Genomic DNA, 14994 nt, shown 5'->3' with positions numbered 1-14994 from the left:
GGGAGACAGACGACAAAATATATCAACCGAATCAAATAAATAGAATAAATATGTACAAATAAATACAGTAATAAATCTGTACAAATATATATACAGGTGCTGTGGGGAGGGGAAGGAGGTGAGGTGGGAGGAAGGAGGGGGCTCAGTCTGGGAAGGCCTCCTGGAGGAGGTGAGTTCTTAGTAGGGCTGAGATTGGCCGCCCGGATCGTTTTTCTACAAAAACGTTCAGTCCCCCCTCCTCAAGTGGCTCCGGCAAATTGCCCCTCCACTTCCGCGTCCTCGCCGTCGGCTTTCAAACCTTCAACCGGTTCACCCTCCAACCTCGCTTCCCTGATGGACTACAGCCCAGGCTCCATACTGGACTCCTCCAGCGCCAGCTTACGCCCCGTGCCTCGTCGATCCCGCCGCTGACCCCTCACCCGCGCCCTGTGGAACTCCGTCCCCCTCCATCCATCCAGCAATCAATCAGTCGTCGTATTTATTGAGCGCTTACTGTGTGCAGGGCGCTGTACTAAGCGCTTGGGAAGTACAAGTTGGCAACATATACAGGCCCTACCCAACAGCGGGCTCACAGTCTAAAAGGGGGAGACCGAGAACAAAACCAAACATCCGAAGATATTTGCCATATTTGCCCCACCTTCATAGTCCTCCCAAGGCCACACCTCCTCCAGGAAGCCTTCCCCGATTCAGTCTTCCCTTCCCCGGTTCCCTCTCCCTTCTGCGTCGCTTGTGCACTGGAGTCTGTGACTTTTGGGCATTTAGTACTGGTCCCACGCTCAGCCCCGCGGCGCTTACGTCCGTATCCGTAATTTATTAATTGACATTAACGTCTGTCTCTCCTCTAGACTGTAAACTAGTGTCCATCAATGCGATTAGATTGTTAGTATCCATAATTTATTAATTGACATTAACGTCCGTCTCTCCTCTAGACTGTAAACTAGTGTCCATCAACGCGATTATATTGTTAATAATAATAATGGCATTTATTAAGCGCTTACCATGGCACTTATGTCCGTATCCATAATTTATTAATTGACATTAATGCCCATCTCCCCTCTAGACTGTAAACTAGTGTCCATCAACGCGATTAGATTGTTAATAATAATAATGACATTGATTAAGCGCTTACCACGGCACTTACGTCCGTGTCCGTAATTTATTAATTGACATTAACGTCCGTCTCTCCTCTAGACTGTAAACTAGTGTCCATCAACGCGATTAGATTGTTAATAATAATAATGGCATTGATTAAGGGCTTACCACGGCACTTACGTCCGTATCCGTAATTTATTAATTGACATTAATGTCCGTCTCCCCTCTAGACTGTAAACTAGTAATAATGATACTAATAATGTAATAATAATGGCATGTATTAAGCGCTTACTATGTGCAAAGTCTCTCCTCTAGACTGTAAACTAATAATAATCATGACATTTATTAAGCGCTTACTATGTGCAAAGCACTGTTCTAAGCACTGGGGAGGTTACAAGGTGATCAACTGGTCCCACGTGGGGCTCACAGACTTCATCCCCATTTTACAGATGAGGTAACTGAGGCACAGAGAAGTTAAGGGACTGGCCCAAAGTCACACAGCTGACAATTGGCGGAGCCGGGATTTGAACCCGTGACCTCTGACTCCAAAGTCCATGCTCTTTCCACTGAGCCACGCTGCTTCCCTCCTCTGGGCCTCAGTGACCTCATATAAAAGAAACACCCAGGAGCAATCATCATCATCATCATCATCATCAATCGTATTTATTGAGCGCTTACTATGTGCAGAGCACTGTACTAAGCGCTTGGGAAGTACAAATTGGCAACATATAGAGAAGCAGTGTGGCCCAGAGGAAAGAGCCCAGGCCTGGGAGTTAGTTAGAGGACTTGGGGTCTCATCCCGGCCCCCCACTTGTTGGCGGGGTGACCTTGGGTGAGTCACTTCCCTCCCCTGGGCCTCAGTGACCTCACATAAAACAAACACCCAGAAACAATATGGCCCGGAGGAAAGAACCCCGGCCTGGGGGTCAGAGGACCTTCATCCCGGCTCCACGACGAGGCCGCTGCGTGACCTTGGACGGGTCACTTCCCTCCTCCGGGCCTCAGTTTCCTCAATGCAAAATGGGGATGTGCTCCCCCGTCTCCCTCCTACTTAGACTGTAAGCCCCACGTGACATCTGATAATCTGATAATCCCCAGTGCTTGGCACATAGTAAGCACTTAACAGACACCACACCGACTATCATTATGATCGTTATTATTCTTTTTATCATTAACAATAATAATGATAATAATGGCATTTATTAAGCGCTTACTATGTGCTAAGCACTGGGGAGATTACAAGGTGATCAGGTTGTCCCACGGGGGGCTCACAGTCTTCATCCCCATTTTACAGATGAGGGAACTGAGGCCCAGAGAAGTCAAGTGACTTGCCCAAAGTCACCCAGCTGACAACTGGCAGAGCCGGGATTTGAACCCGTGATCTCTGACTCCAAAGCCCGGGCTCTTTCCACCGAGCCACGCTGCTTCTAGTGAGCGCTTAACAAATACCGTAATTATTGTTGTTACTATTACAATACAGCAATGATTCAGCGGTATTTATTGAGCGATTAGAGTGCGCAATCAATCAGTGGTAATTATTGAGCGCTTTCTATGTGGAGAGCATTGTATTCGTTCGTTCATTCATTCAATTGTATTTATTGAGTGCTTACCGTGTGTTGGGTAGGGACTGTCTCTATAAGTTGCCAATTTGTACTTCCCAAGCGCTTAGTACAGTGCTCTGCACACAGTAAGCGCTCAATAAATGCGGTTGAATGAATGAATGAATGGAGCACTGTACTAAGCACTTGGAAAGTCCAATTCAGCAATAAAAAGAGGCCATCCCTGCCCACATTGGGTTTACAGTGTAGAGGAGGGAGACGGACATCAAAACAAGGAAACAAGCACCAATATAAATAAATAGAATTATAGATCTGTGCACATCAAAACAAGTAAATGGGCATCAATATAAATGGGTGGATGAATGAATGAATGAATAATCAGAGTCTATCACTGAGGAAAGATTTCTCTCTCCAGGAAGACAATGCTAGGTCCAAAATTAGGGCCCTGCCCAGGAGTTTACAGCGGCCTTGCGGGGGAAGAAGGAAACAGGCACCAATATAAATAAATAGAATTATAGATCTATACACATCAAAACAAGTAAATAGGCATCAATACAAATAAATAGAATTATACATATAATAATGATGGCATTTGTTAAGCACCTACTATGTGCAAAGCACTGTTCTAAGCGCTGGGGAGGTTACAAGGGGATCAGCTTGTCCCACGGGGGGCTCCCAGTTTTGATCCCCATTTTACAGATGAGGTCACTGAGGCCCAGAGAAGTGAAGTGACTTGCCCAGAGTCACACAGCCGACAGCTGGCGGAGCCGGGATTTGAACCCGTGGCCTCCGACTCCAAAGCCGATGCCCTTTCCACTGAGCCACGCTGCTGCCGCGGGGTCGGGGGGAGAGCAAAGGGAGCGAGTGGAGTTGATGCAGATGGAAGAGGGAGCCGAGGAAAATGGGGGGTACTAAGCGCTTGTAAGCGTTTAATACGGCAGAATTAGTTATCCCGTTCCCTGCCCAGATCACAGTCTAATATATAAGACTGGGGAGCCATAATAGCACTAAATCAATCAGTCAGTCGAACTGTGGAAAGAGCTGAGGCCTGGGTGTCGGAAGGACCTGGGTTCTAATCCTGGTTCTGCCACCTGTCTGCTAAGTGACCCTGGACAAGTCACTTCCCTTCTCTGTGCCTCAGTTAACTCATCTGTAAAAATGGGGATTAAGACTGTGAGCGCCACGTGGGACGGAGTCCAACCTGAAGAGCTGGTATCTGCCCCAGTGCTTAGCACCGTGCCTGGCCCATGGGAAGCACTTAACAAATGCCGTAAAACAATTCAAACGGAAGGACAAGACAGGCCCGGGACGCCCTGGTTTTCAAATTTTTCCAAATTCAAAAACTCCATGGCTTTCGAAATTGCTCCAGGGGCTGGAAAGATCGGCACAAGAGTTGATTCCAGCCCAGGGTCACACCACCCCAGCTCAAATCCTTACTCAAAGTGAATGTGAAATCCAACCCACGTGAAGCCCATGGAATCTGAATAAATAAACCAGGAATTCCATCAATTATTCAGTCCACCAGTGGTATTTACTGAGCACATGCTGTCTGGCATTTATTAAGCACACACTGGGTGCAGAAAATCGGGAGAATTTTCATTCCACAAATTTCCCTCCTCCTAATAATAATAATAATGACGATGGCATTTATTAAGCGCCTACTATTCATTCATTCATTCAATCGTATTTATTGAGCGCTTACTGTGTGCAGAGCACTGTGCTAAGCGCTTGGGAAGTACAAATTGGCATCACATAGAGACAGTCCCTACCCAACAGTGGGCTCACAGTCTAAAAGGGGGAGACAGAGCACAAAACCAAACATACTAACAAAATAAAATCAATAGAATAGATAGGTACAAGTGAAATAAATAGAGTAATAAATATGTACAAACTACATATATACAGGTGCTGTGGGGAAGGGAAGGAGGTAAGATGGGGGCGATGGAGAGGGGGACGAGGGGGAGAGGAAGGAAGGGGCTCAGTCTGGGAAGGCCTCCTGGAGGAGGTGAGCTCTCAGCAGGGCCTTGAAGGGAGGAAGAGGGATCGGGGGCATTCCGGGCCCGGGGGATGAGGCGGGCCGGGGGTCGACGGCGGGGCGGGCGAGAACGAGGTACGGTGAGGAGATTAGCGGCGGAGGAGCGGAGGGTGCGGGCTGGGCTGGAGAAGGAGAGCCGCATTTTTCCCACCCCAGGATCCCAGAGGGCATCGTATCCCGGGAACGCCGGGCCCGAGCCCGGCCTGGGCAGTCCTTCTGGCCCCCGCCCTCCCCGAGGGCGAGGAGTCGGGGCCTCCCCGTCGGCCGGTCGCAGGCCTCGAGGCCGGACCCGTCCTCTCCTCAGGTCGCCCCGGCCGCTGCCCGCCGGAGGCCATCCGCTGCGTCCGCCCGGAGCCGGACCAGTGCCGGAGCGACGACGACTGCCTGGACCCCGAAGAGATGCTGCTACCGCCGCTGCGGCCTCAAGTGCGTGGAGCCGGCGGGCCGGCCCTGGCCCCAGATGGGGCCCGCCATGCCCCCGGCCCACCCCCCGGGGCCTTCCCCCCTTTCCAGAGCCCTCCCGCCCCGGCCCGCCACCCCGCCCCGGGCCCGGGCAGGGGGCCCGACCCCTCGGCGCCCCAAATTCTGCACCCTGCCCTTCGTCACGGGGCCCTGCAAGGCCTGGATGCCTCGCTTCTTCTTCAACGTGGCCACCACGCGCTGCGAGAGGTTCATCTACGGCGGCTGCCGAGGGAACCGGAATAACTTCCCCAGCGAGGCCGAGTGCCGGCACGTGTGTCGGAAGCTGGGTGAGCGGGCCGGGGGGACGGGAGGGCGGAGAGGAGGGAAGAGGACCGGCGTGGCTCCCAAAGCCAGAGGTCATGGGTTCGGATCCCGGCTCCGCCACATCATCAGGCGTGTTTATGGAGCGCTTGCTATGTGCAGGGCACTGGACTAAGCGCCACACGGCCGTCGCGTGACCTGGGGCAGGTCGCGTAACTCCCCGGAGCCTCGGCGGCCTCAGCTGCAAAATGGGGATGAGGACCGTGAGCCCCACGTGGGACGACCCGGTCGCCTTGTATCCCCCCAGCGCTTAGAACGGTGCTTCGCACGTAGTAAGCGCTTAGCAAATGCCATCATTATTACTATTATTATTATCCCCCCCAGCGCTTAGAACGGTGCTTCGCACATAGTAAGCGCTTAACAAATGCCATCATTATTACTATTATTATTATCCCCCCAGCGCTTAGAACAGTGCTTCGCACATAGTAAGCGCTTACAAATGCCATCATTATTACTATTATCCCCCCAGCGCTTAGAACAGTGCTTCGCACATAGTAAGCCCTTAACAAATGCCATCATTATTACTATTATTACTCTCCCAGCGCTTAGAACAGTACTTCGAACATAGTGAGCGCTTAACAAATACCATCATTATCACTATTATTATTATTATCCCCCCAGCGCTTAGAACAGTGCTTCGCACATAGTAAGCCCTTAACAAATGCCATCATTATTACTATTATTATTACCCCAGCGCTTAGAACAGTGCTTCGCACACAGTGAGCGCTTAACAAATGCCACCATTATTACTATTATTATCCCCCCCAACGCTTAGAACAGTGCTTTGCACATAGTAAGCGCTTAACAAATGCCATCATTATTACTATTTTTATTATTATCCCCCCGGCGCTTAGAACAGTGCTTTGCACATAGTAAGCACTTAACAAATGCCATCATTATTACTATTATTATTATCCCCTCAGCGCTTAGGACAGTGCTTCGCACATAGTAAGCGCTTAACAAATGCCATCATTATTACTATTATTATTATCCCCCCCAGCGCTTAGAACGGTGCTTCGCACATAGTAAGCGCTTAACAAATGCCATCATTACTATTATTATTATCCCTCCCAGCACTTAGAACAGTGCTTCGCACATAGTAAGCGCTTACAAATGCCATCATTATTACTATTATTATTATTATCCCCCCAGCGCTTAGAACAGTGCTTCGCACATAGTAAGCCCTTAACAAATGCCATCATTATTACTATTATTACTCTCCCAGCGCTTAGAACAGTGCTTCGAACATAGTGAGCGCTTAACAAATACCATCATTATCACTATTATTATTATTATCCCCCCCAATGCTTAGAACAGTGCTTCGCACATAGTAAGCCCTTAACAAATGCCATCATTATTACTATTATTATTACCCCAGCGCTTAGAACAGTGCTTCACACATAGTAAGCGCTTAACAAATGCCATCATTATTACTATTTTTATTATTATCCCCCCAGCGCTTAGAACAGTGCTTCGCACATAGTAAGCGCTTAACAAATGCCGTCATTATTACCATTATTATTATCCCCCCAGCGCTTAGAACAGTGCTTCGCACATAGTAAGCGCTTAACAAATGCCATCATCATTATTATCCCCCCAGCGATTAGAACAGTGCTTCGCACATAGTAAGCGCTTAACAAATGCCATCATTATTACTATTATTATCCCCCCCAATGCTTAGAACAGTGCTTTGCACATAGTAAGCGCTTAACAAATGCCATCATTATTACTATTATTATTATCCCCCCCAGCGCTTAGAACAGTGCTTCGCACATAGTAAGCGCTTAACAAATGCCATCATTATTACTATTATTAGTATTATTATCCCCCCAGCGCTTGAACAGTGCTTTGTACATAGTGAGCACTTAACAAATGCCATCATCAATGGAGCCTCTACCGGGTGTCGAGCACTGTACTGAGCGCTCGGGAAGGGACCCCTGAGCTCTACCCTCAAAGAGCCTCTCAGTCCATACTACGTGTTGAGCGCCTACGGTGTGCAGATCACTGTACTAAGCACCTGGGAGAGTCCAAACGCGTGTGTAGACACAGTCCCTGCCCGGAAGGAGCTGCCAGTCGATCGGTAGGGCCTATCAAGCGCCCACTTTGTGCAGAGCACTTGGAAAAGGACAACGGATGTGGAAAGTTCACTCTTTCCCCTCGGGAAGTTGCCAATCTAACGGATGGGGCAGGAGCCCGAGGAAAGGGCCCGGAGAATGGGGTGGGGCGGGGGGCAACCGGAGAGAGGAGGCGCGACCAGCTGGAGGGAGAGCAGTGATAAATAATCAATGATGAATATCGGCGACAATAATAATAACGATGGTACTTGTTAAGCGCTTACTTTGCGCCAAGCCCTGTTCTAAGCGCTGGGGAAGATACAAGGTAAGCAGGTTCTCCCACGGTGGGCTCGCCGTCTTCATTCCCGTTTGACAGGTGAGGTCACTGAGGCCCAGAGAAGGTAAGTGACTTGCCCAGGGTCACACAGCAGACGGGTGGGCAGGGCCGGGATTCGAACCCACGGCCTCCGGCTCCCAAGCCCGGGATTGTGCCCCTGAAGGCACGCCGCTTCTTAGTGAAGCGCGTACTATGTGCCCAAGCACTGTTTTAAGCGCTGGGGTATATTACAAGCCAATCAGGCTGTCCCGCACGGGGCTCACGCTCTTAACCCCCGTTTTACGGACGAGGAAACTGAGGCCCGGAGAAGTGACGCTAAGAGTGGTGTTGATTCGGTGCCGGAGTCGACACGAGATAACGGGTCAGACGCGGTTCCTCGGGGCCCCGCGGCCTAAGCGGGGGGGAGAATGGGTCCATCTTTTTGTCTCGTCCCACGCCGTCGAGCCATCTCTCCCACAATGTCCCGCTCTTCCGGCCGCGGATCCGTAGAGCTGTCTTGGTAAAAATCTGGCAGCGGCTGACCATCTCCGCCTCCCGCGCGGCCAACCGGCGTCTCCGCCCTGGCCCCTCTCTCCCGGCCCGCTGCTGCCCGGCGCGGGGCGGGAGTTGGCTCCAAGCGCTTAGTACGGTGCTCTGCACACCGGAAGCGCTCAAGAAATACGATTGATTGATTTGGACTCGCGGCGGCCGGCCTTCCGCTCGCCGGCCGCTGCCCGAGCGGGGTAGGCCTCGGCCCGACCCTCCCTCCCGTAGCCGAGACCGGCGCGACCTCTCCGGCTGCGACCGCGGGAGGCGAGGCCCGTCTCACAGGCGAGGAAACTGAGGCCCGGGCGGCCGGGGGGGACGGTCAGAGGGGCAGGCGGCGGACCCCTCACGGCCGCCCCTTCCCACCCCGCAGACCTGTGCTTCCTGCCCCCCGTCGAGGGGCCCTGCCAGGCCAAAATCCCCCGCTATTTCTACGACTCCGTCACCCGCCGGTGCGCTGAGTTCTTCTACGGAGGCTGCAAGGGCAACCCAAATAACTTCGTGGATCGGGAGAGCTGCCAGGCAGCGTGTGCGGCCCGGGGCCGGGACAGGGGCCGCGGGGACCGGAAGGGCCCGGAGGAGGTGTGAGACCCCCCCATCCGCGGCCCACGGGGACCCCCTCGCTCCGATGGACCGACCGGGCCCCGGGCCCCGCCGATATTTCCGCCACTCGGGGGTGGTTGGCAATAAAAGCGTTCCTGCGGCTTCCGCCTGGGCTCCTTCTTCATCAGTCGTATTTACTGAGCGCTTACTACGTGCAGAGCACTGTACTAAGCGCCTGGGAAGCGCCCGCCGGATCCCCCCGGCAGCTGGTGGGCGGACGGCTGTCAGAGAAGGGGTTTGGGGACGTCCCGTCGCCGGCCGGAGGCCCCGGTGTTTCGGGGGGCTGCCCGGGACCCCTGAAGCGCACAGAGACCCCCCCCCCCCCCGGAAAAGCACGCTCCCCCGGTAGCCCCGCGAGTCCCGCCGGGGTCCCCCCACTCTTCCTCGTATTCAGCATCCCGACCCAGACAACCCTGTGGCGCGGGTGGTCCCGGGCCTCAGAAGAGGGGCTCAAGTAGTAGCAATAGTAGCAGTGATAGCGGTAGTAGTGGTTATAGCGATGATCAATCTTTTAGACGGCGAGCCCACTGTTGGGTAGGGACGGTCTCTATATGTTGCCAACTTGGACTTCCCGAGCGCTTCGTCCGGCGCTCTGCACACAGTAAGCGCTCAATAAGTACAATTGATGATGATACAATCGTATTTATTGAGCGCTCACTGTGTGCAGAGCGCCGGACGAAGCGCTTGGGAAGTACAAGCCGGCAACACAATGATGATAATTACGATAATAATGCTAATGTTGGTATTTGCTAAGCGCTTACTAGGTGCAAAGCACTGGGGTAGATGCAAGGTAAGCAGGTTGTCCCGCGAGGGGCTCACAGTCTTCACCCCCATTTTCCGGATGAGGGAACTGAGGCCCAGAGAAGTGAAGCGACTCGCCCAAAGTCACACAGCTGGCGAGTGGCGGAGCCGGGATTGGAACCCATGGCCTCTGACTCCAAAGCCCGGGCTCTTTCCACTGAGCCACGCTGCTTCCCTTAATAAATTACGGTATTTATTAAGCGCTTACTACGTGCTAGGCACTGTACTAAGCACTGGGGGGGGGGGGGCGAAACGGGTCGGACACAGCCCCTGTCCCCCTGTGGGGCTCACAATCTCAATCCCCATTTTATAGGTGAGGTGACTGAGGGCCAGAGAAGCGAAGTGACTTGTCCAAGGTCACACAGCAGCCGAGTGGCCGAGCCGGGATTAGAACTCATGACCTTCTTACTCCCAGGCCCGGGCTCTAACCACTTCACCATGCCGCTTCTTATAATTGTGGTATTTATTAAGCACTAACTATGCGCCATGCACTGTCATTATTATTATTATTTGTTAGGCGCTTACTATGTGCAAGGCACTGTACTAAGCGCTGGGGTGGATACAAGCAAATGGGGTTGGACGCAGTCCCTTGTCCCACGTGGGGCTCAAAGCCTCGATCCCCATTTTACAGATGAGGTAACTCGGGCCCCGAGAAGTGAAGTGACTTGTCCAAGGTCACACGGCGGTCCTAGAAGCGGTAACAGTGGAAGTAGTAGCAATAATAATAATAATAATAATAATGGTATTTGTTAAGCGCTTACTATGTGCAAAGCACCGTTCTAAGCGCTGGGGAGGATACAAGGTGATCAGGTTGTCCCACAGGGGACTCACAAGCTTAACCCCCATTTTACAGATGAGGGTACTGAGGCACAGAGAAGTGAAGTGACTTGCCCGGAGTCACACAGCTGGCATTTGGTGGAGTCAGGATTTGAACCCATGACCTCCGACTCCAAAGCCCGGGCTCTTTCCACTGAGCCACGCCGCTTCTATACAGCAGTAGTAATAGCAGAATAGCAGTAGTAATAATAGCAAAACTACATCTCCAGCCCTGACCTCACTCCCTTTTCTTTTTTTATATGGTATTTATTATTAATAATAATAATAATAATGGCATTTATTAAGCGCTTACTATGTGCAAAGCACTGTTCTAAGCGCTGGGGAGGTTACAAGGTGATCAGGTTGTCCCACGGCGGGGGGGGCTCACAGTTTTCATCCCCATTTGACAGATTGAGGTAACTGGGGCCCAGGGAAGTGAAGCGACTCGCCCAAAGCCACACAGCTGACAGTTGGCGGAGCCGGGATTTGAACCCATGACCTCGGACTCCAAAGCCCGGGCTCTTTCCACTGAGCCACGCTGCTTCTCTATTTGCTCAGCACTTATTATGCGCCAGGCACTGTCCTAAGCACTGGGGTAGATAGAAAGTAATTGTGTTGGTCACAGTCCCTGTCCCGCGTGGGGCCCACGGTCTTAGACCCCATTTTCCGGATGAGGAAACTGAGGCCCAGAGAAGTGAGGCGACATGTCCAAGGTCACACAGCAGACAAGTGCTTAGAACGGCGCTTTGCACATAGGAAGCGCTTAATAAATGCCATGATTAGTATTATTATTAAGTGGCGGAGGCAGGATTAGAACTCAGGTCCTTCCTACTCCCAGGCCTGTGCTCTATCCACTGGGCCCCGCTGCTTCTCCTTCCCTGCGTTCTCGGGTTTTTCCTCCTGAAGTGAGGACGTCTCTACTTGGCGTCTACTTGACGTCTCTACTTGCCAGCATCCAAGAGAAGCAGCGTGGCTCAGTGGGAAGAGCCCGGGCTTTGGAGTCGGAGGTCATGGGTTCAAATCCCGGCTCCTCCACTCGTCAGCTGTGTGCCTTTGGGCAAGTCACCTAACTTCTCTGGGCCTCAGTTCCCTCGGCCGGAAAATGGGGATGAAGACTGGGAGCGCCCCGTGGGACATCACGATCACCTTGTAACCTCCCCACCACTTAGAACAGTGCTTTGCACATAGTAAGCGCTTAATAATAATAATAATAATCATAATAATAATAATGGCATTTGTTAAGTGCTTACTATGTGCAGAGCACTGTTCTAAGCGCTGGGGGGGATACAAGGTGATCAAGTTGTCCCACGTGTGGCTCACGGTCTTCATCCCCATTTTACAGATGAGGGAACTGAGGCCCAGAGGAGTTAAGTGACTTGCCCAAGGTCACACAGCGGACATGTGGCGGAGTCGGGACTCGAACCCATGACCTCCGACTCCAAAGCCCGGGCTCTTTCCGATGCGCCCCACTGCTTCCCCACTGCATTAATAAATGCTATCATTATTAGTATCTAAAACTAAGCACGTTCAAAACAGAATATTCAGTCATTCATTCATTCAATCGTATTTCTTGAGCGCTTACTGTGCGCACTGAGCGCTTAGAACAGTGCTTTGCACATAGTAAGCGCTTAATAAATGCTATCATTATTATTATCTAAAACTAAGCACGTTCAAAACAGAACATTCAGTCATTCATTCAATCGTATTTCTTGAGCGCTTACTGTGTGCACTGAGCGCTTAGAACAGTGCTTTGCACATAGTAAGCGCTTAATAAATGCTATCATTATCATTATCTAAAACTAAGCACGTTCAAAACGGAACATTCATTCATTCATCCATTCAATCGCATTTCTTGAGCGCTTACTGTGTGCACTGAGCGCTTAGAACAGTGCATTGCACATAGTAAGCGCTTAATAAATGCTATCATTATTATTATCTAAAACTAAGCACGTTCGAAACAGAACATTCATTCATTCATCCATTCAATCGTATTTCTTGAGCGCTTACTGTGTGCACTGAGTGCTTAGAACAGTGCTTTGCACATAGTAAGCGCTTAATAAATGCTATCATTATTAGTATCTAAAACTAAACACGTTCAAAACAGAACATTCAGTCATTCATTCATTCAATCGTATTTCTTGAGCGCTTACTGTGTGCACTGAGCGCTTAGAACAGTGCTTTGCACATGGTAAGCGCTTAATAAATGTTATCATTATTATTATCTAAAACTAAGCACGATCAAAACAGAACATTCAGTGATTCATCCACTCAATCGTATTTCTTGAGCGCTTACTGTGTGCACTGAGCGCTTAGAACAGTGCATTGCACATAGTAAGCGCTTAATAAATGTTATCATTATTATTATCTAAAACTAAGCACGTTCAAAACAGAACATTGTCATTCATCCATTCAGTCGTATTTCTTGAGCGCTTACTGTGTGCACTGAGCGCTTAGAACAGTGCATTGCACATAGTAAGTGCTTAATAAATGCTATCATTATTATTATCTAAAACTAAGCACGTTCAAAACAGAACATTCAGTGATTCATCCATTCAATCGTATTTCTTGAGCGCTTACTGTGTGCACTGAGCGCTTAGAACAGTGCTTTGCACATAGTAAGCGCTTAATAAATGCTATCATTATTATCTAAAACTAAGCACGTTCAAAACAGAACAGTCATTCATTCATTCATTCAATCGTATTTCTTGAGCGCTTACTGTGTGCACTGAGCGCTTAGAACAGTGCTTTGCACATAGTAAGCGCTTAATAAATGCTATCATTATTATTATCTAAAACTAAGCACGTTCAAAACAGAACATTCATTCATTCATTCATTCAGTCGTATTTCTTGAGCGCTTACTGTGTGCACTGAGCGCTTAGAACAGTGCTTTGCACATAGTAAGCGCTTAATAAATGCTATCATTATTATTATCTAAAACTAAGCACGTTCAAAACAGACCATTCATTCATTCATTCATTCAGTCGTATTTCTTGAGCGCTTACTGTGCGCACTGAGCGCTTAGAACAGTGCTTTGCACATAGTAAGCGCTTAATAAATGCTATCATTATTATTATCTAAAACTAAGCACGTTCAAAACAGAACATTCATTCATTCATTCAGTCGTATTTCTTGAGCGCTTACTGTGCGCACTGAGCGCTTAGAACAGTGCTTTGCACATAGTAAGCGCTTAATAAATGTTATCATTATTATTATCTAAAACTAAGCACGTTCAAAACAGAACATTCAGTGATTCATCCATTCAATCGTATTTCTTGAGCGCTTACTGTGTGCACTGAGCGCTTAGAACAGTGCACTGCACATAGTAAGCGCTTAATAAATGGTATCATTATTATCTAAAACTAAGCACGTTCAAAACAGAACAGTCATTCATTCATTCATTCAATCATATTTCTTGAGCGCTTACTGTGTGCACTGAGCGCTTAGAACAGTGCTTTGCACATAGTAAGCGCTTAATAAATGCTATCATTATTATCTAAAACTAAGCACGTTCAAAACAGAACAGTCATTCATTCATTCATTCAATCGTATTTTTTGAGCGCTTACTGTGTGCACTGAGCGCTTAGAACAGTGCTTTGCACATAGTAAGCGCTTAATAAATGCTATCATTATTAGTATCTAAAACTAAGCACGTTCGAAACAGAACATTCAGTCAGTCATTCATTCAGTCGTATTTCTTGAGCGCTTACTGTGCGCACTGAGCGCTTAGAACAGTGCTTTGCACATAGTAAGCGCTTAATAAATGTTATCATTATTATTATCTAAAACTAAGCACGTTCAAAACAGAACATTCAGTGATTCATCCATTCAATCGTATTTCTTGAGCGCTTACTGTGTGCACTGAGCGCTTAGAACAGTGCACTGCACATAGTAAGCGCTTAATAAATGCTATCATTATTATTATCTAAAACTAAGCACGTTCAAAACAGAACATTCAGTCATTCATCCATTCAGTCGTATTTCTTGAGCGCTTACTGTGTGCACTGAGCGCTTAGAACAGTGCTTTGCACATAGTAAGCGCTTAATAAATGCTATCATTATTATTATCTAAAACTAAGCACGTTCAAAACAGAACATTCAGTGATTCATCCATTCAATCGTATTTCTTGAGCGCTTACTGTGTGCACTGAGCGCTTAGAACAGTGCTTTGCACATAGTAAGCGCTTAATAAATGCTATCATTATTATCTAAAACTAAGCACGTTCAAAACAGAACAGTCATTCATTCATTCATTCAATCGTATTTCTTGAGCGCTTACTGTGTGCACTGAGCGCTTAGAACAGTGCATTGCACATAGTAAGCGCTTAATAAATGCTATCATTATTATTATCTAAAACTAAGCACGTTCAAAACAGAACATTCATTCATTC

The 14994-nt window shown here is 49.0% G+C and overlaps 1 protein-coding gene across 1 annotated transcript in view; it reads left to right on the top strand.

Annotated features, from left to right (window-relative positions):
- The first annotated feature begins 333 nt into the window (after nucleotides 1-333).
- The window catches only part of LOC119931408 (papilin-like), a 28456-nt gene continuing 13795 nt past the window's right edge, over nucleotides 334-14994 (top strand). Inside the window, exons 1-5 of the mRNA XM_038750051.1 lie at nucleotides 334-387; nucleotides 4924-5116; nucleotides 5244-5435; nucleotides 8759-8967; nucleotides 9195-9333. Coding sequence (XP_038605979.1) covers nucleotides 334-387; nucleotides 4924-5116; nucleotides 5244-5435; nucleotides 8759-8967; nucleotides 9195-9333 — 787 coding nt within the window. The remainder of the gene's footprint in view (nucleotides 388-4923; nucleotides 5117-5243; nucleotides 5436-8758; nucleotides 8968-9194; nucleotides 9334-14994) is intronic.

Source organism: Tachyglossus aculeatus, chromosome 8, assembly GCF_015852505.1.
Source record: "Tachyglossus aculeatus isolate mTacAcu1 chromosome 8, mTacAcu1.pri, whole genome shotgun sequence".
Classification (NCBI taxonomy): domain Eukaryota; kingdom Metazoa; phylum Chordata; class Mammalia; order Monotremata; family Tachyglossidae; genus Tachyglossus; species Tachyglossus aculeatus.
The sequence above is the reverse complement of the archived record's forward strand: the minus strand, read 5'-3'. Positions and strand labels throughout refer to the sequence as shown.